General features: G+C 37.0%; 4 protein-coding genes and 1 non-coding gene across 6 annotated transcripts; 2 read left to right on the top strand and 3 right to left on the bottom strand.

Moving 5' to 3' along the window:
• Window positions 1-3,448: 3,448 nt before the first annotated feature.
• LOC111486433 (threonine--tRNA ligase, chloroplastic/mitochondrial 2-like) lies at window positions 3,449-21,782 on the bottom strand. 2 transcript variants are annotated; one of them, XM_023133586.1, is made up of 10 exons: window positions 21,778-21,782; window positions 16,696-16,705; window positions 7,877-8,235; window positions 7,509-7,655; window positions 7,230-7,377; window positions 5,407-5,660; window positions 4,946-5,323; window positions 4,510-4,818; window positions 4,184-4,384; window positions 3,449-3,870 (listed from the first exon to the last, which is right to left on the bottom strand). In XM_023133586.1, exons 3-10 carry the CDS (start codon window positions 8,195-8,197, stop codon window positions 3,610-3,612), a joined length of 2,019 nt encoding a protein of 672 aa, XP_022989354.1. In that variant the 5' UTR covers window positions 8,198-8,235; window positions 16,696-16,705; window positions 21,778-21,782; the 3' UTR covers window positions 3,449-3,609. The 2 variants fall into 2 exon arrangements, with proteins under 2 accessions (XP_022989354.1, XP_022989355.1); XM_023133587.1 differs by lacking the exons at window positions 16,696-16,705; window positions 21,778-21,782 and having other exon boundaries at window positions 7,877-8,240.
• LOC111486487 (putative MO25-like protein At5g47540) lies at window positions 9,043-13,427 on the top strand. The gene is made up of 11 exons (XM_023133663.1): window positions 9,043-9,432; window positions 10,288-10,449; window positions 10,554-10,672; window positions 10,767-10,841; window positions 10,983-11,076; window positions 11,709-11,768; window positions 11,888-11,956; window positions 12,177-12,275; window positions 12,735-12,779; window positions 12,873-12,975; window positions 13,064-13,427. Exons 1-11 carry the CDS (start codon window positions 9,313-9,315, stop codon window positions 13,171-13,173), a joined length of 1,056 nt encoding a protein of 351 aa, XP_022989431.1. The 5' UTR covers window positions 9,043-9,312; the 3' UTR covers window positions 13,174-13,427.
• LOC111486478 (cytochrome b561 and DOMON domain-containing protein At5g47530-like) lies at window positions 14,164-15,714 on the bottom strand. Its single transcript, XM_023133654.1, has 2 exons — window positions 15,066-15,714; window positions 14,164-14,936 (listed from the first exon to the last, which is right to left on the bottom strand). The coding sequence occupies exons 1-2, from the start codon at window positions 15,669-15,671 to the stop codon at window positions 14,373-14,375; spliced, it is 1,170 nt and encodes a 389-aa protein (XP_022989422.1). The 5' UTR covers window positions 15,672-15,714; the 3' UTR covers window positions 14,164-14,372.
• On the bottom strand, window positions 15,891-15,972 carry TRNAS-GCU. Its single transcript has one exon. It is a non-coding gene; the product is annotated as a tRNA-Ser (tRNA).
• Window positions 19,239-20,810, top strand: LOC111486479 (cytochrome b561 and DOMON domain-containing protein At5g35735-like). The gene is made up of 3 exons (XM_023133655.1): window positions 19,239-19,991; window positions 20,068-20,322; window positions 20,411-20,810. The coding sequence occupies exons 1-3, from the start codon at window positions 19,377-19,379 to the stop codon at window positions 20,705-20,707; spliced, it is 1,167 nt and encodes a 388-aa protein (XP_022989423.1). The 5' UTR covers window positions 19,239-19,376; the 3' UTR covers window positions 20,708-20,810.
• Window positions 21,783-22,627: the final 845 nt, after the last annotated feature.

The raw sequence follows: 22,627 nt of genomic DNA, 5'->3' as shown, positions 1-22,627 counted from the left end.
TTGAGGGACTGTTATAAACACTTCATTTTTACAAGGCTACCATTGATTTGTGGCCACAAAGCTTTGTTTCATAGCGTCCCTGATGAGTACATTATCCCTGATGAGTGCTTTGTTGGGTTTGGCTAGTGTCCAGTTTCTTTATTGAGGGATTGTTATAAGTGTGATATCCAACTAATATAGTTAGGGGATGATCTAATGGTAAATAATTTGATGATGGGTCTCACATTCGTGCATTGGGATGTAATAGGACCTTTTATTCTGTTGGGAGTGAGGTCAATGTCATGAAATTTCACTTCTTCGCATGGGAAGCTACGGCTGCAAATAAGTTTGATTGCCATGGGAGTTGTAGAACTTGGCCACGTTTTGATCCTGACACCATTAGTGGTGTTAATCATCGTGCAATTTTTTACGAGGACACCTTCAACAGGTTCTTATGTCCAAAAAGTGCATATTGGTGGCGGTGCTGCTAGCAGCAGAACTTGGCCACGTTTTGATCTTGACACCATTAGTGGTGTTAATCATCGTGCAGTTTTTTACGAGGACACCTTCAACAGGTTCTTCGTTGGTGTATCTTCCAAGATTTCCGACGCTTATGCCATGTCCTGGCCCGCATGTCACATTGGCGACTTCAATTTGTCTACTTCCATCTCCAAGAGAAATGCAATCATCTCCTGATGCAATTTTGGACTTTGTGATCGTGATCCTATTTGATCGACCGATGTGTATTCCATCAGTGTTGGGACTGTTTTCTGGTGCAATTATATTGATATTATGGAATGTGAGGTTGTTGCAGCCGAGGACATTGATATGGAAGTTCTTGCTATCAAGTGGTGTTATTCTCGTCACGATTGAATTGGTGATGAAGTTGAACTTCAAACTCTAAACATTTTGTATAATTAAATAATATTTTGTGAGAGTCAGTAGTAATAAAGCAAAAAAATTTGAATAGACCCCAATAAAAATGAAAACTTGATTGTTTAAAGATTATCCTCTAGAAAAGGAAGAACATTCCATCAGTGTTGGGACTCTTTCCCCAAGCTTCCTTTCCTTGGCCATCAAAAACTCCTCCACCCGATACCGTCAATCTATCACTATGTGCAAAAATAATCCAATTATCTCCCGGAAGAGTTTTTGGTGCCCGCAGTGTTCCTCCAAGTTGGAAGTCAATTCGGTTTTTACAAGGTCCTGCAAAATTCCCTTCCCTTACTTCAAATGTCCCTCCCGAAAATAACAATTGCACTAGAACGACAGGACGCGCATGCATCCTTCCATGCACTACGGTAAAAGAACAACATCGGTGTTAGATTGAGCATCGACGGTAAAAGCTAACAATAATAACGTCAAAATTGTAGCAACCAAGAAACTCGGCTTGATCCTACTCATGCTACCTTTGCTTTCTTTTCTTTTTTATGTATATTGTTTGAAAACTAGTGAGAGACGATGAAATTTGGTTTTAGATTTGGAACTTTTATGTATTTAATACCAATTGAAGAACAGAAATCAAGTCCGGATGGAGCTAAAAGAAGTTATGGATCTATCTCCCTCTCTTAATCCAAACATAAACTGATAACTAAATGTTGTTTATTGTTTCCCTAAGTTGTTCATTAATGGTTGTCTTGCAATATCTCTCTCACTTGCTTATGAACGGTGAGATTCAACCTGGGCATTGGCCAAACCCAACGAAGCCACTTATCGTGGAAGGAAACAAGCTTTCGGCCACAAATTAATGGTAGCCTTGTAAAAATAAAGTTTCTATAACAAGACGGACTTCGAATATACATTGATTTCAATGTTAGAAAAATTACCTTGTATTTATTGAAATGCTTATTAAGAAAATTTCAAGAGGTCGCCTAACATAAGATTGCCCCAAACAAAACCCGCTTAATTTTTGAATCTTATGATTGAGCCACAACAAATAGGTAATGTGATTTTTAGATATAGTTTTCATTCTTAGGAGTAATTCAAAACAAGTAAATAATATGACTATATCATTGAAGATGCAAAGGGAATGTCACGGCCATCAGTGCCAAATTTGGATTACAAAGCCTGGTCCAAATTCTAGGTATGAGATTATATCATAGGAGACATGCGAGCAAGGAAAAAACATGTTTAAAGGAACCGTGTTGGTTTGTATGGGTAGTCTTCACTCTTATAAACAATTCAAGACAAGTTGGTAATGTAGCCATGTCATAGTGGATGTTGGGGAATGTCGAGGGAATCAGTTACCGCCGAATCCAGATTCCAAATCCTGGTCCAAATCTTCAACATGGGGCACCATATGCCATTTCCAAAAAGCTCCGTTCACATTTTTATTTCTTAAATATTATTCTAAACATGAAAATCAAAAGATTTAATTCTTTAATAAGGGTTGTTCAGAGTTTAGGTCTAGAAAAATATCTCAACTCGACCCAACTCAACTCACGAACAACAAATATGTTAAGACTTGAAAACACGAAATAGAGCATCATCAATCGAGACCAAGTTTTGTTTTCTCTCTTTTGCAATTTTTGTCGTTTTTTGTCCTTGTTTACCATGGATTTTGGCCCGTTTGGATAAGTTATGGTATAGTAACCTCTTGGATCATTTAGCTTCTATTGATATTTAATTTTTCTTGAATTATCGACATTTTTTCTAAAACTAAAATGGGTCGAGATAAATAGGTAGATAATTGGATATGAAATGTAAATTCCTATGATACATATTAATACTTGTCACTTAATTTTCTAATCTAAAAATTGCAACTGAAATTACATAATTGACGAAAAAAATAGATTTAAGAACATGACTGACTGGATTAGTCCCCTCTAATGTCAATTCTTCTTTCACAATGATGACGGGTCATAGAAAGTATATGGTAAAAAAAAAAAAAAAACTTATTATAATATCTCATATCCATGATTTGAACCAAAATTTGTCTTTTTTGGGTTTTCTTTTCATGATTTTATTTTGGGCTCTAAGGCTTTGCACCGTCTGAAATCTGACTCTGATACCATTTGTAATAGTCCAAGTCCGGGCTCCAAGTTTAACTCTACTCCGACTAGGGTCTCGCACCGTCCGAAATCTGGTTCTAATATCATTTGTAGCAGCTCAAACTCACTGCTAGCAGATATTGTCCATTTTAGCCTGTTACATGTTACCATCAACCTCACAACTTTAAAATCGTCGTCTACTAGGAATGAGAGGTTTCCACACCTTTAAAAGAAATTTTTCGTTTTCCTCTCTATCGGATATGCGATCTCACATATTTAAAAGGTAATTTTTAAAAAATATATATTCAAATTGAATTATAAGTCGGTTTGAAAATAAATAATTAGATGTTTCATAGAACTAACATTTTACTTTTATTGAAAAATAAAAAATAAAAATTTTAATGAAGAGCCGACCCCAACCCAACCCAACCAAAAACAATTTATGGATGGGTTGAGTTGGATTCATTAATCAAAAAAAATTTACGATCCAAACAATTGGGTTAAATCTAAAAAATATTTCACCCCGACCCAACTAACACATGAACACTTATTTGTCAAGGTAACAAATATATCCCCAAACTTCAACATTTTCCTCTCAACTCAGGATTACATTGACATTTACAGTAAAAACTACAACACTTCAAAACGTTGTTCTATTCTCTGAGGCAAACTTGATTCTTCCAACAAAATCATCAACTGTTATGGTCCCTATCTCCCCACCAAACCTTGATCTCACCGTCACAGTTTGCGTCTCGACTTCCTTGGCGCCAACAACCGCCATTAACGGTATTTTTTGGGTCTCTGCATTTCTAATAAGCTTCGGCAACCTCTCGCCATGACAGACTTCTGCTCGAATGCCAACAGCCTTGAGTTTTTTCGTCACCTCTTTCCAGTATGGGAGCTGAGATAAACATGTTAATGAAGATTTCAATGGAAGATTACAACTTCAATACCTAAAATGAGTTCATAGATATGATTCATTTAGCAGTTCAAATGTACGAGATCCCCCGTCCCCTCGAATGACCATCGCCATCATGGACATGATTCTACCAAGAAACCCTTTGGAATTCCTTCATGGGGATTGTTGGCAATGAGCTTTTACACATTATCAAGACAAGATCATGCAAGTTTTCATGACAGTCAAACAAGTCCAACAAGATTACTATCACAATCATGAACTGCAGGTAGTTTTTTGCCTATATATTATTAATCACCTGGGCATCTGTCACGGGCAAAACTCGAACTTGAATTGGAGAAAGCCATAACGGAAAGTCCCCGGCATAATTTTCTATTAGAATACCGAAGAATCGCTCCAGGGATCCCAGTACCGCACGGTGAATCATGATAGGTCTCTTCTTTTCGGAGTTCGAATTAACATATGTGATGTCGAAACGCTGAGGTAAATTAAAATCAACCTGAAAATAAGAACTTAAACATTACAAAAGGAACAGTTTTCCATGATCATACTCAAAGTCAGACCCATAAGGACAGTGAGAAAGAAATTCTGCTTGGATTAAGCCATATAAAGTTGAGAAATTGCCTGTATGGTTGAGCATTGCCACTTCCTTCCCAACGCATCCTCGATTTTAATATCGATTTTCGGCCCATAAAAGGCTCCACCACCTTCATCAATATCATAGCCCCATCCCTTATCACTTAGAGCATCTCTAAGAGCAGATGTTGCTTTGTCCCAGATATCATCATTCCCCACTGATTTTGGTGGTCTAGTAGAGAGATTGACTTCAAATTTGTTAAAACCAAATTGAAGTAGCAGCTCTTCTGTTAGATCTAGGACACCTCTAATTTCATCTTTGATTTGATCATCCAAACAAAATATGTGAGCATCATCCTGCGAAATCCGCAAAAAAAGACGAGTAAAGCAGCCAAATCAGTTTCGTTTTTCCACGTAGAGCAGATCACAACTTGTAAAGTTTGGACAAGCAAAGGAATAATGAAAGAATCCATGATATATGCACCTGGGTGAAACCTCTGACACGGAAAAGACCGTGCAAGCTACCAGACAGCTCATATCTATATACCGTCCCCAATTCGGCGACCCTAATAGGAAAATCTTGATAGGAGGTAAGCCTCCTTTTGTAAAATAGAATATGGTAAGGACAATTCATAGGCCGAAGTTGATAAAGCTCATCCTCGACATCCATCTGATTATACATATTTTCGGCGTAGAAGTCTGAATGACCACTGGTTTTCCAAAGCTCTGCCTTTGCTACATGTGGGGTATAGAGCAGATCATAACCACGTTCCCTGTGTAATTTTTTCCATAAATCTTCTATTATGCTCCTAACAACGGCGCCCTTCGGATGCCAGAATACCAAACCTCCCCCAGCATCATCCTGTGTTCAGCCCAAATAAATCTAAAGAGCATAACTCTAGCTATCAGCAAGAACTTCATAATAGTTTTGGGGGAAATTTAAACCTGAATGGAAAATAGATCAAGATCTTTTCCGAGGCGTCTGTGATCACGTCGTTTGGCCTCCTCTTTGAAGTGAAGGTATGCTTTTAATTGCTCTTCTGTCTCCCATGCAGTGCCATATATCCTCTGTAACATTGGATTCTTTTCATCTCCTCTCCAGTAGGCGCCTGCAACTGTTTCAAGTTCAACAGCTCTTTTGTTGATTTTCCCAGTAGATTCAACATGGGGGCCAGCACAAAGGTCCCACCATTCATTTCCTGTGAAGAATACAGGACATTACAAATGAGTGAAGATGCTAATAAAAACTTCCAGCTTCGACCTGGGAGTAGCCGCTGATCAAAATAGATCAAGCTCACCACAGGATGTTCTTAATTTACTAGACAATTGATCCACCATTTGCTGCCTTTTGCAGCTATTAAATGTCCAACACAATCTTGGTCTTCCTTCTTCTAGTGTCGAAACGAGTGAAATGTGGTGATGAATACCAAAGACAGAAAGATTTTGGAGTAGTTGGAGTACACTCTTTTCGTTATTTAGCAAGCAAATTCCCAAAGTTGCTCCAATGTTAAGTTTCAACCAAATACATGAAGTTCTAACATTATTCCAGAGGGAAAAGGGGATTAAAAAGAATGAGGGTTGCAGAACCAGAAACAATAGCAAGCTGTTAATAATTTAACAAATATGAGAAAATAACGGAGGAAATATACCAAAAAGAAAAAAAATCAGAGAACAAAAAGTCGGAGAGAACTTTTTTTCTACTGATTAAAAAACTTGGGATTAGATCAATAGAAATCCCTATTATAAAGAGATTTAAATATAGCATCTAGGAAAGGAAAAAAGAAAAAAGTACCTCAAAACTTGTAACAAGTCAAGCCTACCACTAGCAGATATTGTCCTCTTTGAACTTTCCCTTCCAGGCTTTTCTTTCGGGCTTCCCCTCAAGGTTTTAAAACGCGTGTCTGTTAGGGAGAAGTTTTCACACCATTATAAAGAATGTTTCGTTCTCCTCCCCAATTGATGTGGGATCTCACAATCCACCCCCTTTCGAGGCCCAGAGTCCTCGCTAGCACTCGTTCCCTTCTCCAATCGATATGGGACCCCCCCAATCCCCCCCCNACCCCCCCCCCCCCCCTTCTAGGCCTAGCGTCCTTACTGGCACACCGCCTCGTGTCCACCACCTTCGGAGCTCAGCCTCCTTGCTGGCACATCGCTCGGTGTCTGGCTCTGTTACCATTTGTAACAGCCCAAGCCCACCGCTAGCAAATATTGTCCTCTTTGTGCTCTCTTTCGGGCTTCCCCTCAAGGTTTTAAAACGCGTCTGCTAGGGAGAGGCTTCCACACCCTTATAAAAAATGTTTCGTTCTTCTCCCCAACTAATGTTGGATCTCAAAATTCATCCCCCTTCAGGGCCCAACGTTCTCGCTAGCATTCATTCCCTCTCCAATCGATGTGGGACCCCCTAATCCACCCCCCTTCGGAGCTCAGCCTCCTCGTTGGCACATCGCCCGGTGTCTAGCTTTGATACCATTTATAACAGCTCGAGCCCACCGCTAGCAGATATTGTTCTCTTTAAGCTTTTGCTTCCGGACTTCCCTTCAAAGTTTTAAAACGCGTCTACTAGGAAGATGTTTCCACACCCTTACAAAGAATGTTTCGTTCTCCTCCCCAACCGACGTGGGATCTCAAAATTCATATGCCAAATTTCAAAGAAGATAAAATGGTCAAAGCCTTCCATCAACAAAAATATCAAAAGTAATCAAGCACTAAATACAAAGGAGTCTCCAAAAGTTGCAATAGAGAAGTACAAAGATGGTTGGAATTCCTACCAATATGATAGATGGTTATGGGGTCCTCTTTTATGCTTTCCAAAATCTCCATCTTGTATGGTTCGTTGATTGCCTCAATCCTCCTCTGAGCTTCATCCCTTGAAACTTCTTCTCTTACAAGTGGTAAGTTTCTGCTAATAATGCGTTCCTACAGATGATATGAACAATAAATACCACAACCTGAAAGCATAAACTAGTTTATAGGTTCCAAACCTTGTGATCTAAAATTATGAAGAAAAGTCCCAGTGAATTTAGTGCTCATAGATTTGGTATACCAACCATCTCCTTCTTAATTTTCTTCAAATCCTTATCTCCCAATGGCTCCATATCAAAATCATAGTAAAACCCATTTTCTATCCATGGTCCAATAGTCACTTTAGCATCAGGAAAGAGCTTCTGTACAGCCATGGCCATTACATGGGCACACTGCAATTGAACAAACATAATTTAGTCAATTGAACAATTATTGCCGTGGCCATTATGAAACTCCTGCCTAGTTCTGTCCTAAATTTCAAACTAGTAAACCCCATTAAGAATCTTGATTAAGCATCCAAAACTCTCAAATTCCCAGATAATAATCTATATCCATATTCAAAGGACATTTCGTCGAACACCTAGAGGACAGTTCAAAGAAAAAACAGAATTACCGTGTGACGAATTCTGAGAAGCTTCTCAGAGGATTCATTAGTTGGAAGAACAACCTTCTCACTTTCCTCCTTCTGGGTATCCACCAAATTTTCGTTCTGAGTCGAAATTGATGGCGCTGATGAATCAGTAGCCACTGCAATGGAAGTCGAAATTCCACTGGCCTTCTTGCGAGGGAAAAGAGACTTGTTCCTAATTCCTGCAAATTGGGTCGAAACTGCAAGGAAGAAACGAGATGTAGAGACGTTGGGTGAAATGGGTCGCACGAGAGGAAGGTGGAGGAGTAAGCCAGTGGTAGTCGCCATTCTTTGAAGAACAAACATTAGAGAGGAGAGTATAAGGCTATGACTCCCTCTCCTCTGTTCTTGTGTGTGGTGAAACTTTGGATATTTGTTTTTATGGGCAAATTTAAAAAAATAATAATAATAAATAAATAAATCGCAATAGCTTTAAATTTTCAAAATAATAATATTTTTAAATTAAAAAAATTAAATATTCATGTAAAAAATTTACCATTAATTTTTTTTAATGCAAACTATAACCGCCTAATCCCACAGAGTAGTATATATTGTTTGATTTGAGCCGTTTATTATAAGCTTTTATTGGGCGACAACTTGGAAGGTACGGTGAGATCCCACGTCAAATGGTATCAAACCCAAGTATGAATGGTGTGCCAATTGTAAGATTTTACATCGATTCGTGAACTTGGATGGTCACAAGTGATATTATAACCAGACATAGTGTGTCAGTAAAGACATTGGCCTCCAAGAGGTAGATTGTAGAATCCCACATAGACTTAGCCATTTTCGAAATGGTTAATATTTTATTTCAAAATTATTCTTAAATTTTTAAAAGCGTTTTTAAACATTTTTGAAAATTAAAAAATAAAAGGAAATATTTTTATTAATTTATACTATTTTTATTTTTGTTTCATTAATTAATTAAAGTGGTATTTCTAAAATAAAAAAATTATTTTTCAAGTTTTTATTTAAGAGATAATTATATTATATATTAATATTTCCCTCTTTTAAGGAAAATGAAAAAGAGGAGGGAAAATATTAAAAGAAAAATACGAATATAAATATGTGAAAAAAAAAATCATATTTTTAATAATTTTAGCTTATATTTTAATCACGATTACGATTACGATTACGATTACGATCACGAACACCCTTTCCGATTTTCAGGATTGAATCATCGGTTGTGAATCGAGAAGTGAAATTCACGCGCCACCGCAGCGAAAGCCGATTCTGTTTGCTATATTTGTAGCCACCACCTCAATTTTTCGATGTCCAATAAAGCCTGTACCAGAACGACGCCCAATTTCTCCTCTTCACATGTTCTTATCTTCTCTTTTCCACCCAGATATTGTTATCCTATAACTAATTCAAACGATCGACGAACAGCAATATCATTATTCTGAACCCGTTTAAAGATCATGAAAGGCCTTTTCAAGCCGAAGCCACGATCGCCATTGGAGCTCGTCCGGTACGCGCACGAGCTCCTCCTCTTCATTGACCGGAGCGATGGGGTTCGTGAGCAAAAACGGGAAGAGAAGGTACCTATTTATTCTTATTGCGGTTGTTTTTCTATATGATTTTGTTAAAAATTCATCTAGGTTATCGATTTTCTCGATTTTGCCTCTGGGTTTCTTCACCATTGTTTCAATTTTAGAGATTAGGGTATTGTTCTTTGAATTTCGTTTGTTGATTGTTGCAATAGGCTCATATCAATCTTGATATTTGTTATTACTTAATAGATTATTTAGTTTATATGGCAAGAAATTGCATATGGTTGAGGATTGTTGGGAGAGGAGTCCCACGCCGGCTAATTAAGGGGTTGATCATGTGATCATAAGTAAGGAATACATCTCCATTGGCGTGAAGTTATTGGGGAAATCAAAAGTAAAAACATGAGAGTTTATGCTCAAAGTGGACCATATCATATCACTGTGGATGTCCGTGATTCCTAACATGGTATCAGAGTCATACCCTTAACCTAGTCATGTCAATAGAATCCTCAAATGTCGAATAAAGAAGTTGTGAGCCTCGAAGGTGTAGTCAAAAGTGACTCAAGTGTAGAACAAAGGGTGTACTTTGTTTGAGGGCTCCAGAGAAGAAGTCGAGCCTCGATTAAGAAGAGGCTCTATGGTGTACTTTGTTCGAGAGGAGGATTGCTGAAGATTGTTGGGAGAGGAGTCTCACATCGGCTAATTAAGGGGTTGATCATGAGTTTATAAGTAAGGAATACATCTCCATTGGTATGAGGCCTTTTGGGAAAACCAAAAGCAAAACCACGAGAGTTTATGCTCAAAGTGGACAATATCATACTATTGTGGGGACCCGTGATTCCTAACCGTTTCTGTTCCCATGATATTGAAAATGACTTTGTGTTTGGATTGGAACTTATGCAGATATCTGAACTGAACAAAACCATCTCTCAAATGAGAACAATTCTTTATGGAAATGGTGAAGAAGAGCCAAATCCAGATGCTTGTGCCCAATTGACTCAGGAGTTCTTCAGGGAGAACACATTTCGCCTTTTTATCGCTTGCATTCCGAGGCTAAACTCCGGGGTGAATGAGCTTTCACTTGCAATTATATGATCATATTTTCATTTGATCCATTTTACAAACCTGCAAGTTATGTAGCTTGATTATTTGTATATCCTGACCTGCAGCTGCGCCAATGTGCAACTCATGTTCTAGCCAATCTGCAACGACAGCAGGTTAAGTCGCGGATGATCGCCTCTGACTACTTGGAGAACAACATGGATATTATGGACATTCTGATACCAGGGTAAGAACTGGGTAGTGTTTTAAGATTGTGAACCATCAAATTGTTAACATTACATGACAACATTCATTGATGGTTAATGATTGGCTCAACTTAGGTACGAAGATAGCGACATTGCTTTAACTTACGGTGCGATTGCAAGCGAATGCATACGACATCAGTGTGTTGCTAAGTATGAACCAGTTAATTCGTTTCTTGCAAACATATTGCTGAAAGAGTAGTATCATTTTTGACATCTTTGTGCAGATGTTTGAAACCTGATGTAGTTTCCTCTTCTTTTTCTTTTTCCTTATCCCTAATCGTTTCGGTTCAGGTACATCCTGGAATCCGAGCATATAAAGAAGTTTTTTTATTACGTCCAGAATCCAATATTTTACGTAGCATCAGATGCTTCTGCAACTTTTAGAGTTAAGAATGAATTTCTTCTCTCCTCTCTTTTTAGCATATCTTATGTTTATTGTGGTTGTATACATGTACTAATTGCTCGTAACGGCCCAAGCCCACCGCTAACACATATTGTCCTCTTTGAGCTTTCCCTTATAGTTTTTAAAACGCGTCAGCTAGGGAGAGGTTTTCACACCCTTATAAAGAATGTTTTGTTCCCCTCTCCAACCGATGTAGGATCTTACAATCCACCCCCTTTAGGACCCAACGTCCTTGCTGGCACACCGTCTGGTGTCTAGCTCTAATATCATTTGTAGCGGCCTAAGCCCACCGCTAGCAGATATTGTCCTCTTTGGGTTTTTCCTTCCGAGCTTCCCCTCAAGGTTTTTAAAACGCGTATGCTAGGGAGAGGTTTCCACACCTTTTAAATAATATTTCGTTCCCCTTTCCAATCATGTGGGATCTCACAGGTAACAACCAAAATTAACCTATCAACCTCAACCATGTTAAGATTCGAGTCTCCTCATCTCATATATTGTTGAACTAAAAAGACCAAATGAACCTTCATTTACGTCATGACTAGTGGGTACTGTGGTTTGGCATATTGAGAGAATCCTGCCTGTCAACTGAAACATCCTGAACTTTTTCTATGCAGAAACTTTTGACAAGGCATAAATCTACTGTTACTGGATTTCTTACTACAAATTATGAGTGGGTAAGCATTAGATAAGTTATTTTAATTAGATTGTCTTTGTCGAAATTTCGTTAATTGTTGGTTTCACTTGGATGAACAAGTTCATTGAAGTTGTTTTACAATTGTTTCTAATCTTTTAGTTCTTTGAAGAGTACAATACACAGTTGCTGGAATCGTCGAATTACATCACGAAACGACACGCCGTGAAGGTAAAGAGTGAATAAATGCCTATGACAAGCATGCTAATGGCCCTGTTATAGTTTACATGTTTAGATTCTCTCTGTTACAACCAATGAACCTATCGAGTATGATACCTCGACTTAATATGTTTTGAGTTTTGTCATCTCAAAGATTATGTATTTCCATGAAGTGATATCAAGAAGCATTTTCTGCCATTTCATGATATCAATGTTGTGTACACTATTTCAGTTGCTGGGCGATCTACTACTTGATAACTCTAATGCTGTTGTGATGGTTCGATACGTGAGCTCCTTGGATAACATGAGGATCTTGATGAACCTTCTCAGGGTAAACTCTCTCACTATTAAATGAAAACGTGCATTTTGTATGGTTTACACCCTTCCTATAACGGCTCAAATCCACCGTTAGCAGATATTAACCTCTTTCGGCTTTCCCTTTGAAACGCGTATGGTAGGGAGAGGTTTTCACACCCTTATAAAGAATGTTTTATTCCCCTCTCCAACCAATGTGGGATCTCACAATCCCCCTTTGGAGCCAGCGTCTTCACTGGCACTCGTCAATCAATGTGGGATCTCATAATTTGTAACACGGCCAAGCCTACTTAGCAGATATTATCCTCTTTAGGCTTTTCTTTTTGTGTTTCCCCTCAAGATTTTTAAAACACGGCTGCTAAGAAGAGATTTCCATACCCTTGTAAAGAATGCTTCGTTTCGTTTCATTCTCCTCTTCAATCGAGGTAAGATCTCATATTCCTTTCTTTTCTCACCCCACATATTATACTTACAGGATCCAAACAAGATGATACAAAGAGACGCCTTCCATGTGTTCAAGGTACTATTGAAGATCATTGAATGATTTGCACTACTAAGTTCCTTTTCATATCTTTAATAAAGTTTTTTTCTTTTCGTTGTTGCTGTATATTAGCTATTTGTTGCAAATAAAAACAAGCCTCTAGAGATCACAGGTGTACTCGTTGCCAATAGAACGAAACTTCTTCGACTTCTCGACGAACTTAGACTAGATAAAGGTATTAAAAAAAAAGTTAAACTTGTGCTTCTGGTATCATTTCATCAATGTCGTATGTTCATGAATGATTGATCACTTTTTGGTTCTAGACGATGAAGGGTTCGAAGAAGATAAAGCTCAAGTTATGAGAGAAATCTCCATGCTCGAGAAAGGCGATCTCTGGTCTTCCGAGATAGAGAAAGACGAGATCCAATGCTGATTTCAGCTTTGGATGTTGGTTCTTTTTGCTCTCTCTTTGTTATTGCACCTTAAAACAGTTCGAGGTAAACATACAAGTCATTGTTTTTCTGCCTATTAATATGAAAAACATGGAGATTTATCAATGTAAATTCATCGAGAATCATCATATATCACCAAAGTATAATGTAAATTCCTTCATTTGATATAGCCATTCTTTGTATAGATACACATTTTGTGAATCAGTTATAGATTGCTTCCATTGTGTTCCTCTTATTTTCCTATCTATGAGTTATCAATGGAGTTTTTTTTTGTTTTTTTGCAACAACAGTTGGCACCATCTGTAAAAAAGAAAAAATCTTGCGTGTTCAAGGATGAGCAAAAATATTAGACACAATTCTGATACAAAGAATTGGTGAAGGAACATTTATTCGATCTCAACCGAATCTTGGAGTAGACCGTTGCATTCTATTAGATCTCGTCTGAACATCATTTATGTAAACGTTATAATCATTTGCATGGCTATGATCCCATGGTATGGCTCGATCTAGTATTGTAGCAGTCAAAATCTTTGCCTAGAGACTTTGATGATGATGATGAATTTAACACGAAACTAAATGAGAATTGACCTATTTTCTTTGCTTCGTTGAACTAGAGTATGATCGTAGGTTGGCTCATTTTTATTTCAAGTATTTAAATTTTACTTTCACGTGACATGAGTAGGATCATAGGGTCGACTTTGGCCATACCAAACTTTCAACTCTATCCCCAACTAAGTAGAGTCTAATCACCCAACTAAGTAGAGTCTAATCCGGGTTAGCCTCGTTACTTGTTCCAGCCTTAAGAAACTCATCTTGCCCTCAAAATTGTCTTCAAATATGTGGGAATGAGTGTACAGTATGACATGATTATGTTTGCCGTCTCGATCTTTCTAATTTTTTTAGAGCAAGACACGTTCATCGAAACATAAAATTATACCTTACATGAACGAGATAGAGATAAGTTTATGACGTGACAAATTCTCTCTTTGAAGCGAAGAGATTCGTTTATTGATACCATGGAAAACGATGTTCCACAAATACAATCATGAATGATAAGCAAAGAAGCACTCTATCTTTACAAAAATAAGTATAAAGAAAAGCAAACACTAACACTCTCACGTATGAATCAAAAGAAAAACTATGGAATTTGAGAAGAACAAACAGAAAACAGGGGACCTAATTATACTCTGTTTTCTACTTTAGCAGTATGGGCAGAGATGTTGTGTGGGAACTTGTTGGAGTTGGATCTCCTTCTCTTGATCACAATGAACCATGTCACAGCTTCCAGCACCAACGCCACAGCGCCCAACAAGATGATCACTCCGCTGTAAGCCCGCCTCCATTTATTGTCGGGGCTCAAGATTTTGAAGCCTTCGAACACATTGATGATGCTCATGATGATCACACTGTATCCCATGGAGTGATGGTAAATGTTCCAGTAGATTCTGTACTTATGATCCTTCTTCGGCCTCAAAAGCAGAGCGAATACCTGAACGCTTCCCAACACGAACAGAGCAATCCCAATGTTACGATGGGTGTTGTACTGAACTGCTGCCGACTCGCCGCCGAGTTTGATTCCGGTGGCCCACCCGGCAACTCCCACGGCGTAGGCGGAGGTCTGGCAGGCCACGTGAAGGTAAAACCAGGCTGGATCTGCCGCCTTGAACACCTTCAAATACCTTGCGAAAATGGCTCCCATTGGCATCAACGTCCCCCAGCTGACCGCATTCAGCACTCCGTGAATCTGAGAATCCAAATCCCAACTGGGAGTTAGAGTTTATCGAAATCCCCAAAAGGGTTTTGCAAATGGAAAGATTAAAACAGACCCGTATCACTAAAACCCCACAATTCATTCAAATTCAAGCCCACTTACGTTTCTCCTCCTGAGAACAGAATCCACCGCCGCCGTGGTCGACCCAGTAAGCAAATCCAGAGTAGCAAGGGACCTTCTATTATCGCCGGTGAAGGCGTGGGGGAGAGGAGAACCCTGCGCCATGGGACCTTCCTGCCAGACCTGATTGACGGTGGTCATGCCGGGGGGAAGAGAAATGGTTGCAAAAATGGTCATTTCGTCGTCGAGATAGGTGGCAGAGAGTTGAGGAACCTCAAAGCTCAAGCGGGTCTGTTGCATAGTCGGAGAAGGGAGGTCGATGCTGGAAGTGTAAACATGAGGGAGGGCAGAGGAGTTCCTGTAGGCTATAAGAGCTTGAGAGCCGAACATGGCGAGGGCATTTGGGTTAATGGCCCAAGCAATCCATTGATTGGGAGAGGTGGAAGGGCGTCGGAAGGCCATCCTCAAGGTGGCGTTGGATGGATGAAAGGTCCAATGGAGGAAAGAGTTGAGGACAGGATGATCCACACAGGCCGCAAAGACTTCATTGTTGGCGAAATTATGGTTTGTGCAAGTCTGCCCAGCGGCAGAGAGGCAGAGAGAGAGGAGAAGCAGAGCATTGAGGAAGGTCTGGAGTTTGGGTTCCATGGCGGATTAGAGAGATGGAGAATGAGACAGAGAGGAGGAGATGAGTGAATTTATAGAGGAAAAGGGGAAGAAACGCAGACTCCACGCGTAGGGTTTAATCTTCCACTTTCTTTCAACACTTTTCAAACTTGCTCACCCCGTTTCCTCCAATTCTCCACACTTTCAATCATTTTTTAATTAATTTTATTTAGTCATAAAATAAAATAAAAATAAAAAAATCGTCGCCTGAGAGATTCGAACTCTCGCGGGGAAACCCCATGTACTTAGCAGGCACACGCCTTAACCACTCGGCCAAAGCGACGACATTTGGTGAATTTAATATATTTAAATATATAATCTATAATTAAACTTTAATATAATATATCACAATAAAAATTTTTTTAAAAATCTAAATAATTATTTATCGACCTCTTCCCTCAAATTTTAAACCACAGTAAAATAGTAAATAAATAAAAATTATAAATACAATAAATTAATTTTTTTAAAATGATATAGAAAATTATATTAGTCTCTAAATTTTAAATTTTATGTTTAATAAATTATTAACCGATTAAAAAAAATTAATTTACAATTTTACTGTCTCTATATTATAATCTTCGACTTCTTCCTCTACCTTTCACTCTCTTTTAATCTTCTTGGTCGGTAATTTCTACAGAACAACGAAAAGAGTAATGATCTGGACGTGTTTGATATCAATTTCTTAATATCCAATCTCTTAAGCGTGAGAAAAATAACCCATTTGTTTGGTGATGAAAAGGTCTTAAGAGAGAGAAAAAAAAACTGAAGAACACTTGATTATTTTATGGTAACTACGAGTCAACGGGGAAGAAGTCAACAAAATTAGGCAACTTGATCAGAAGATATTATGAGTTCTTGGTGGTAGCTGCTCTGAAAAACCTCAAAATTTGTAAGCATTTGATCGGTTTGAATACAATTTTCCAAGAAATTATTGTTTGGATATGGAATTTTGAGGTCCAAAAAGGCTGTGGGAAGCTGATTACGCCACTTTCCTCTCATTTTCCACCCCCATGTATGTATCAATCTTTGAACCGACTTATATTTTTATATACGTATGGGTATCAATACGTGCATGCATGTTCAAATGTGTTTAAACTTCTACGTTGAATGATTTGATATTCACGAGTATTAGCTCAACTTGTTCGCATTTCGACTATTTTCAGGGGACAACTTTATTCTATTGTATTGATGTTACACTATAGACACGAACGTACTTATACTTTTATGTATGTATTGGTGTAGGTACGTGTATGTATTTTCAAATGGGTTTAAATTTCTACGTTGAATAATTTGATATTCACGAGTACTAAGTCAACTTGTTCGCATTTCGAGAATTCTCACATGACAATTTATTTACTTTATTGCATTCGGTTGTTAAGATAACTTCTAAGATATTCACGAGTATTAATCTCATTTCTATGCATTTTAACTATTCTAACGAGACAACTTCTTTGCTTTTACTTTATTTGATTGTCAAAATGACTCGTAAAATATTAAATTTGAGGTAGATTACGGTCCTAACTCAGAACTCATTTCTAATTTTTTTTAATTTACTTTATGGGTTTGCCCCAAATTTAAACAATTATTTGAGCTCACGTCATTATTTAAATTGGGTTAGATAGAAGGCACATTAAAGAGGGGTAGTTGAGGTATAAAATAATGGACAAGTATTATAAAACATTTCAACCACAAATAATTTATTATTTTCCAAACAAGATCACACCCATAATAAATAAATCAATTTTATTTTGATAGGTCGACCGTATGTCTTATTCACTGAGCTATGTTTGAATTGGTCGGCTACATTGTTTTACTATTTTTTTAAAACGGTATTATTTGTAGAGGTGTTAAAAAAACTTAAAAACTTAATAACTCAGATAATTATACAGATAAATCGGTCCATAATTCCTCTGAACTAGATTGATTGAGTTGAATTCAACCAGATTTTTTTTTTTTTTTTTTACCATGCAATTATATATTTATATATTTATTTAATTTTATAATTATTTTATAATTATTTATTCCATTTTTCCCAATATATTAAATATTTAAAAAGAAATAAATAAATATTTTAAAGTATTTTTTATTATTCTTTTTAATTAATTTAGATAAATTAGATTTTTGGTGTTAAATCTGTAGGGTTGAATTGTTACATAAATCGATATATTTCTTAAAATGCATAAATAAAAACATTTATAAAACATATATATTAGTCAAAAGTGTTGCTTTTCTTTCATTTATATTGATGCTTTTGTTCATCTCTAATTCCAACCACACCATTTTATCTTAAATATTAGCCACAAAAAACCCTAATCTAAATTGATGAATATATATTTTTTAAATAATAAAAAATGAATAATCCGACCGCTCGACCCATTCCAACCCGAAAATTTAGGGTTGGGTTTAGTTGTGAACTGGGTTATTCAGGTCCAAAAATTTTATTCAACCCAACCCGTGTATACCCATAATTTACATTTTATTCGAGTGATGATTTGGTTACTCGTGACTATAATTAAAGGATTAAATAATTTTGATTAGGAAACTATAGACTAAAAATGGGTATATATTGTGAGCATCATGTAATTTTTAACAAAGAAATAAATTTTTAAAATGAGTATTTTTCATGTCTATAAATGAAATAAATATTATGGAAAATGTATGTGAACACAGATGAAAACGGCGCCGTCTAGTGAGGTTTCGAGAGCAAAACGGGTTAAACGGAACGAACGACACGTTTCCATTGTCAAATTTGCACAAAATGCAAATTTTTATTTAAAATTCTTTTTTATAAATCAAACAAACACAAGAATATATAAATATTTTTTATTTCAATGAAATTTATAAAAATCCCTACTTTTCTTCTTGGGATCCCTCGACTTAGCGAACGTTCCCATCAGATGGACGTTCATAATGTCCTGATTATGAGTTGTGTAACGACCCAAATCTAGGATTCAAAATACGAGTTCTACATTCAACGGCCCTAAAATTTTCCTGCATCTAGTACGACATAGTCATACTCTTTAATAGTAGTTAAGGTGAAAGATGTAACTAAAGGGGTAAAACATACTTTTGACCCAAGTGTACTTTTGAATAACTCGATTGATTTGTTGATAATGATTATATCAATGGACATAACTCATTACAAAAACTTCTACTTTCTTGGAATACTATGTCAAACTATAGTTTCTATAAAAGTAGAGTTATCTCTCGTATTTATTGCTTTCTTTTAATTGTTAATAAAATCAAAACGGTTACTAATGCTTTTACTATGAATGAAGAGTTAGTTCCCTTCAGATAAATGATATCTCGTGTCTCGGGATGTCATCATAAAGCATCAGCAATACTCGAGAGTTTGGATAATTATAAAAAAAAAAAAAAAAAAAGTCAAAAAGTAATTTTGGAAAAAATATTATAAAATATAATTCATACCCAATAATAATTAATGCATGAATTTATGTGGGTCGGTAAGCATTATAACCATGGAGGCCGTTGGAATTAGTCAACCGTTTCAAGGGCTTTGCCTCCTCTCTCTTCTCTTAGATCACCAAGGAGAAACAGAGTGTTTCACAAACCAAATAAAATTTACAAATTTACTGAATTTTCATTCGAATTAATCGCAATAAATACTCACTTGCTTCTTCTTCTTCCTCCCTGAATCGACAGCAAAAACTGAAACAGAGTTCAGCCATGGAAATGAAACTCCACACCTTCTTCTCCTCTGTTCTTATCCTCCTCCTCTGTTTCTGCCGGCCGGCGTCCGCTCAGATTTGCAGAAGCTACAATGGGTTTGCAACCAATCAAGTGTTCGCAGCCTGTGTGGATCATCCAGTGCTCAACACCTTCCTCCATTGGACCTACAATCCATCCAACACCACCTTGAGAATGGCCTTCCGGCGCCCTTCCACCTCTCCCAATCAATGGATTTCATGGGCCATTAACCCACAGGGCCTCGCCATGTTTGGATCTCAAGCTCTCATCGCTTACCGGAATTCCTCTGCTCTCCCTCATGTTTACACTTCCAGCGTCGATCCCCCTGGTCCGACACTGCAACAGAGCACCCTGAGATTCGCGGTTCCTGATCTTTCAGCGACTTATGTGAACAACGAGCTCACCATTTTCGCAACGATTCGGCTCCCCTCCAACATGAAGACCATTAATCAAGTCTGGCAGGTCGGTCCCATGATCGGAGGCTCTCCATCTTCCCATTCGCTCGCCGAAGAAAACAGAGCATCCAGATCTAAACTCGATTTGCTTACTGGATCCTCCACGGCGGCGGAGGATACGGTTTTAAAGAAGAGAAACGTAAGTTTTCCGATCTGGGTTTGTTTGATTCTCTCGATTTGTGAAACCCTTTTGTGAAATCGGTTTGATTTTTCAGATTCATGGGGTTTTGAACGCTGTTAGTTGGGGGACATTGATGCCGATCGGCGCCATTTTCGCTAGATATTTGAGGGCTTTCAAAGGTGCAGATCCGGCCTGGTTTTACCTTCACGTCGCTTGTCAATCCTCCGCCTACGCTGTCGGTGTCGCCGGTTGGGCTACCGGCATAAAACTCGGCAGAGATTCCACCGCCGTTCAATACGACACCCACCGCAACATCGGAATCACTCTGTTCGTGTTCGGAACTCTTCAGGTACCTAAAAAACATAAAAAATCCAGAAACCCAAATGAAAATTTCTCGAAATCCGCACTAATTTCGATCTGGGTTTGATTCATTTTAGGTTTTCGCTCTGCTTTTGAGGCCGAAGAAGGATCACAAATACAGAATCTACTGGAACGCATACCATCACTCGGTCGGATACAGTGTGATTGTTCTGAGTATCATTAACGTCTTCAAAGGATTAGATATCTTGAGGCCCGATGAGAAATGGAAACGGGCTTACACCGGAATCATCATATTCCTGGGCGCCGTCGCCGTCGTTCTTGAAGTGATCACATGGATCATTGGGATCAAGAGAAAGAGAACCAGCTCTGATGATAAGTTTCGAAATAACAATAATGGACAAAACGGGGTTTGATTATTGATGATTTACATTTTTAAGTGTTTTTTTTGTTTCTTTTGGACTATTTTTAGAGATTGGTAGTGAGGTTATTATATTTGTAGATTTTTTTTTTTTTTTAGGGGTTTCTAATTTTATTAATAAAATCTTAAAAAAAATTATTCAATAGCTCGTTCTATTTTTGTTATTAGAGTCAGATTAAATTAGTTGTGCTCGATTTTAAAATCTCACGTCAATTGGAGAGAAGAATAAAACATTTCATGTTAAAGTGTAAATTCTTTCCCTAACCGATGCGTTTTAAAACTGAGCTTGATGTCACCTAATCGTGTTAGGTTATGGAGCTTATTTATAGTTTAGTCAATGCTTATACATAGTAAAACTATAAAGTTTACTATTAAAGTAAATTGTCAAGTAAAAACTAAAGCTATATAGTAGATAATGGTAAAGTTATATATAGTAGATAAAAAACTATATGGGTACACCTATATGGTAGATACTTTGAATGACTCTTGTGAACTCATAGCATTCTCTTCACTTAACGGCTTACTCGTAGGATATCATTAGATAAGGGCTCCCCCATCTTCTTTTCCAAGCTTTTCACAGGCTCAACCGGCTGGCTTATCCAAGCAGGGACATATTTCACCGTAGCTAGTTGAGTCCAACATGAACTAAGCTCATTTTACACCGTTCATCAAATAGTGTTATGGGATGTCTAATTGAGGTAATATACCGTAGCTATATGGTAGATAGTTATATACAGCAGAAGATTATATATAGTAGTTGAACCATATTTGTACAAAATTTATCTTAAATCAATATTCTCTCTGCATTTTCTCTATCATGTTTTTTTGGGTTCATAACTTACCTATCATTATTATTTAATTAAGAGTATTTATTTTTAGTCTAGAAATACTATTAAATATTTCTATTAAATTAGTATATATATATATATATATATATATAATTAAACATGGGAACAAAAAGCAGTCAATTTTGAAGATTTAAAAATAATTTCCGGGAAAATCGGTGTTTGGTTTCAAGGAATTTTCCAAACCGTATCAAAAAATGAAGGCGGCCGTCTGCAAAAGTCTCCGTTGATTTCTACATATTCCTTTTTTTATTTCAAAAAATAAATTAATATATTAATATAAATATAATTTTATGGTAATAGAAATATAAAATTTTAATTATTAAATTATTGCTTTACTTACCGTTGTTAGATTTTATTTTATAAATTTAAAAATGTTATTTACTATAAAAACAAGAACTTTGGTAAATATATAATTCTTTTGTTATATCCTCGAAAAAAAAAATTATACATTATATGATATCATAAAAACTAATTTCACAAAATATGTTAATTAATTAATTAATATCATTTTTTCCATTTATTTGCACATTTTTAGATAGGTGTGGATTGAGTTGTAATCCTATTTTTTGATAAATCCAATAAAAAAAAATGTCAACCTACAGACTGAACCTTAATCCAACCCTCGGGTTGGATAGCCTAGATTGGTCGAGTTATTAGACCATATTAACCACCCTTATTTTCCACAACGTACATGATCGATAGAATCACTATGTAGGGAGGTGGGTCAACCTGATGCAAGAGAGACAAGAACAAAATCTTTTAGCCAACTCAATCTCCTCTATCCCTCGAGACTAATTTAGATAGTAACTACTGTTATCTTTATCCGGTCATACAAAAGTAAGTCCGAAACTAGGATGACGGTGAGTGGATTAAACACTAAATTAGGGTTTACATTAATTAATCCTTTCCCACTAATTTTGTATTTTTAAGTAACAACTTGTAATTTCACAGGGTTTGGAATATTATTGGCTTTTTCCATAAGCTAATGACTAAAAACCCCGTTTTACACGCTCCTTATTTTCCATAAAATAATGGGGTTAGTGGGAATGTGATGATTATTAATTTTA

Source organism: Cucurbita maxima, unplaced genomic scaffold (assembly GCF_002738345.1).
Source record: "Cucurbita maxima cultivar Rimu unplaced genomic scaffold, Cmax_1.0 Cma_Scf00011, whole genome shotgun sequence".
NCBI lineage: Eukaryota > Viridiplantae > Streptophyta > Magnoliopsida > Cucurbitales > Cucurbitaceae > Cucurbita > Cucurbita maxima.
Note: the sequence above shows the minus strand (reverse complement) of the source record. Positions and strands in the feature narration are given on the sequence as shown.

What these genes read in the sequence shown, in the direction of transcription:
- LOC111486433 (XM_023133586.1), bottom strand. Translation starts at nt 8,197, where the DNA reads ATGTTTGTTCTTCAAAGAATGGCGACTACCACTGGCTTACTCCTCCAC. An exon ending in TTGATCTATTTTCCATTCAG is followed by an intron (nt 5,324 to 5,406) that starts GTTTAAATTTCC and finishes GGCTGAACACAG; the next exon opens with GATGATGCTGGGGGAGGTTT. An exon ending in TGCCCGTGACAGATGCCCAG is followed by an intron (nt 3,871 to 4,183) that starts GTGATTAATAAT and finishes TGTTTATCTCAG; the next exon opens with CTCCCATACTGGAAAGAGGT.
- LOC111486487 (XM_023133663.1), top strand. Translation starts at nt 9,313, where the DNA reads ATGAAAGGCCTTTTCAAGCCGAAGCCACGATCGCCATTGGAGCTCGTC. An exon ending in CGACATCAGTGTGTTGCTAA is followed by an intron (nt 10,842 to 10,982) that starts GTATGAACCAGT and finishes GTTTCGGTTCAG; the next exon opens with GTACATCCTGGAATCCGAGC. An exon ending in TTACTACAAATTATGAGTGG is followed by an intron (nt 11,769 to 11,887) that starts GTAAGCATTAGA and finishes CTAATCTTTTAG; the next exon opens with TTCTTTGAAGAGTACAATAC.
- LOC111486478 (XM_023133654.1), bottom strand. Translation starts at nt 15,671, where the DNA reads ATGGAACCCAAACTCCAGACCTTCCTCAATGCTCTGCTTCTCCTCTCT. An exon ending in CTGTTCTCAGGAGGAGAAAC is followed by an intron (nt 14,937 to 15,065) that starts GTAAGTGGGCTT and finishes TTGGATTCTCAG; the next exon opens with ATTCACGGAGTGCTGAATGC.
- LOC111486479 (XM_023133655.1), top strand. Translation starts at nt 19,377, where the DNA reads ATGGAAATGAAACTCCACACCTTCTTCTCCTCTGTTCTTATCCTCCTC. An exon ending in CGGTTTTAAAGAAGAGAAAC is followed by an intron (nt 19,992 to 20,067) that starts GTAAGTTTTCCG and finishes TTGATTTTTCAG; the next exon opens with ATTCATGGGGTTTTGAACGC. An exon ending in TCGTGTTCGGAACTCTTCAG is followed by an intron (nt 20,323 to 20,410) that starts GTACCTAAAAAA and finishes GATTCATTTTAG; the next exon opens with GTTTTCGCTCTGCTTTTGAG.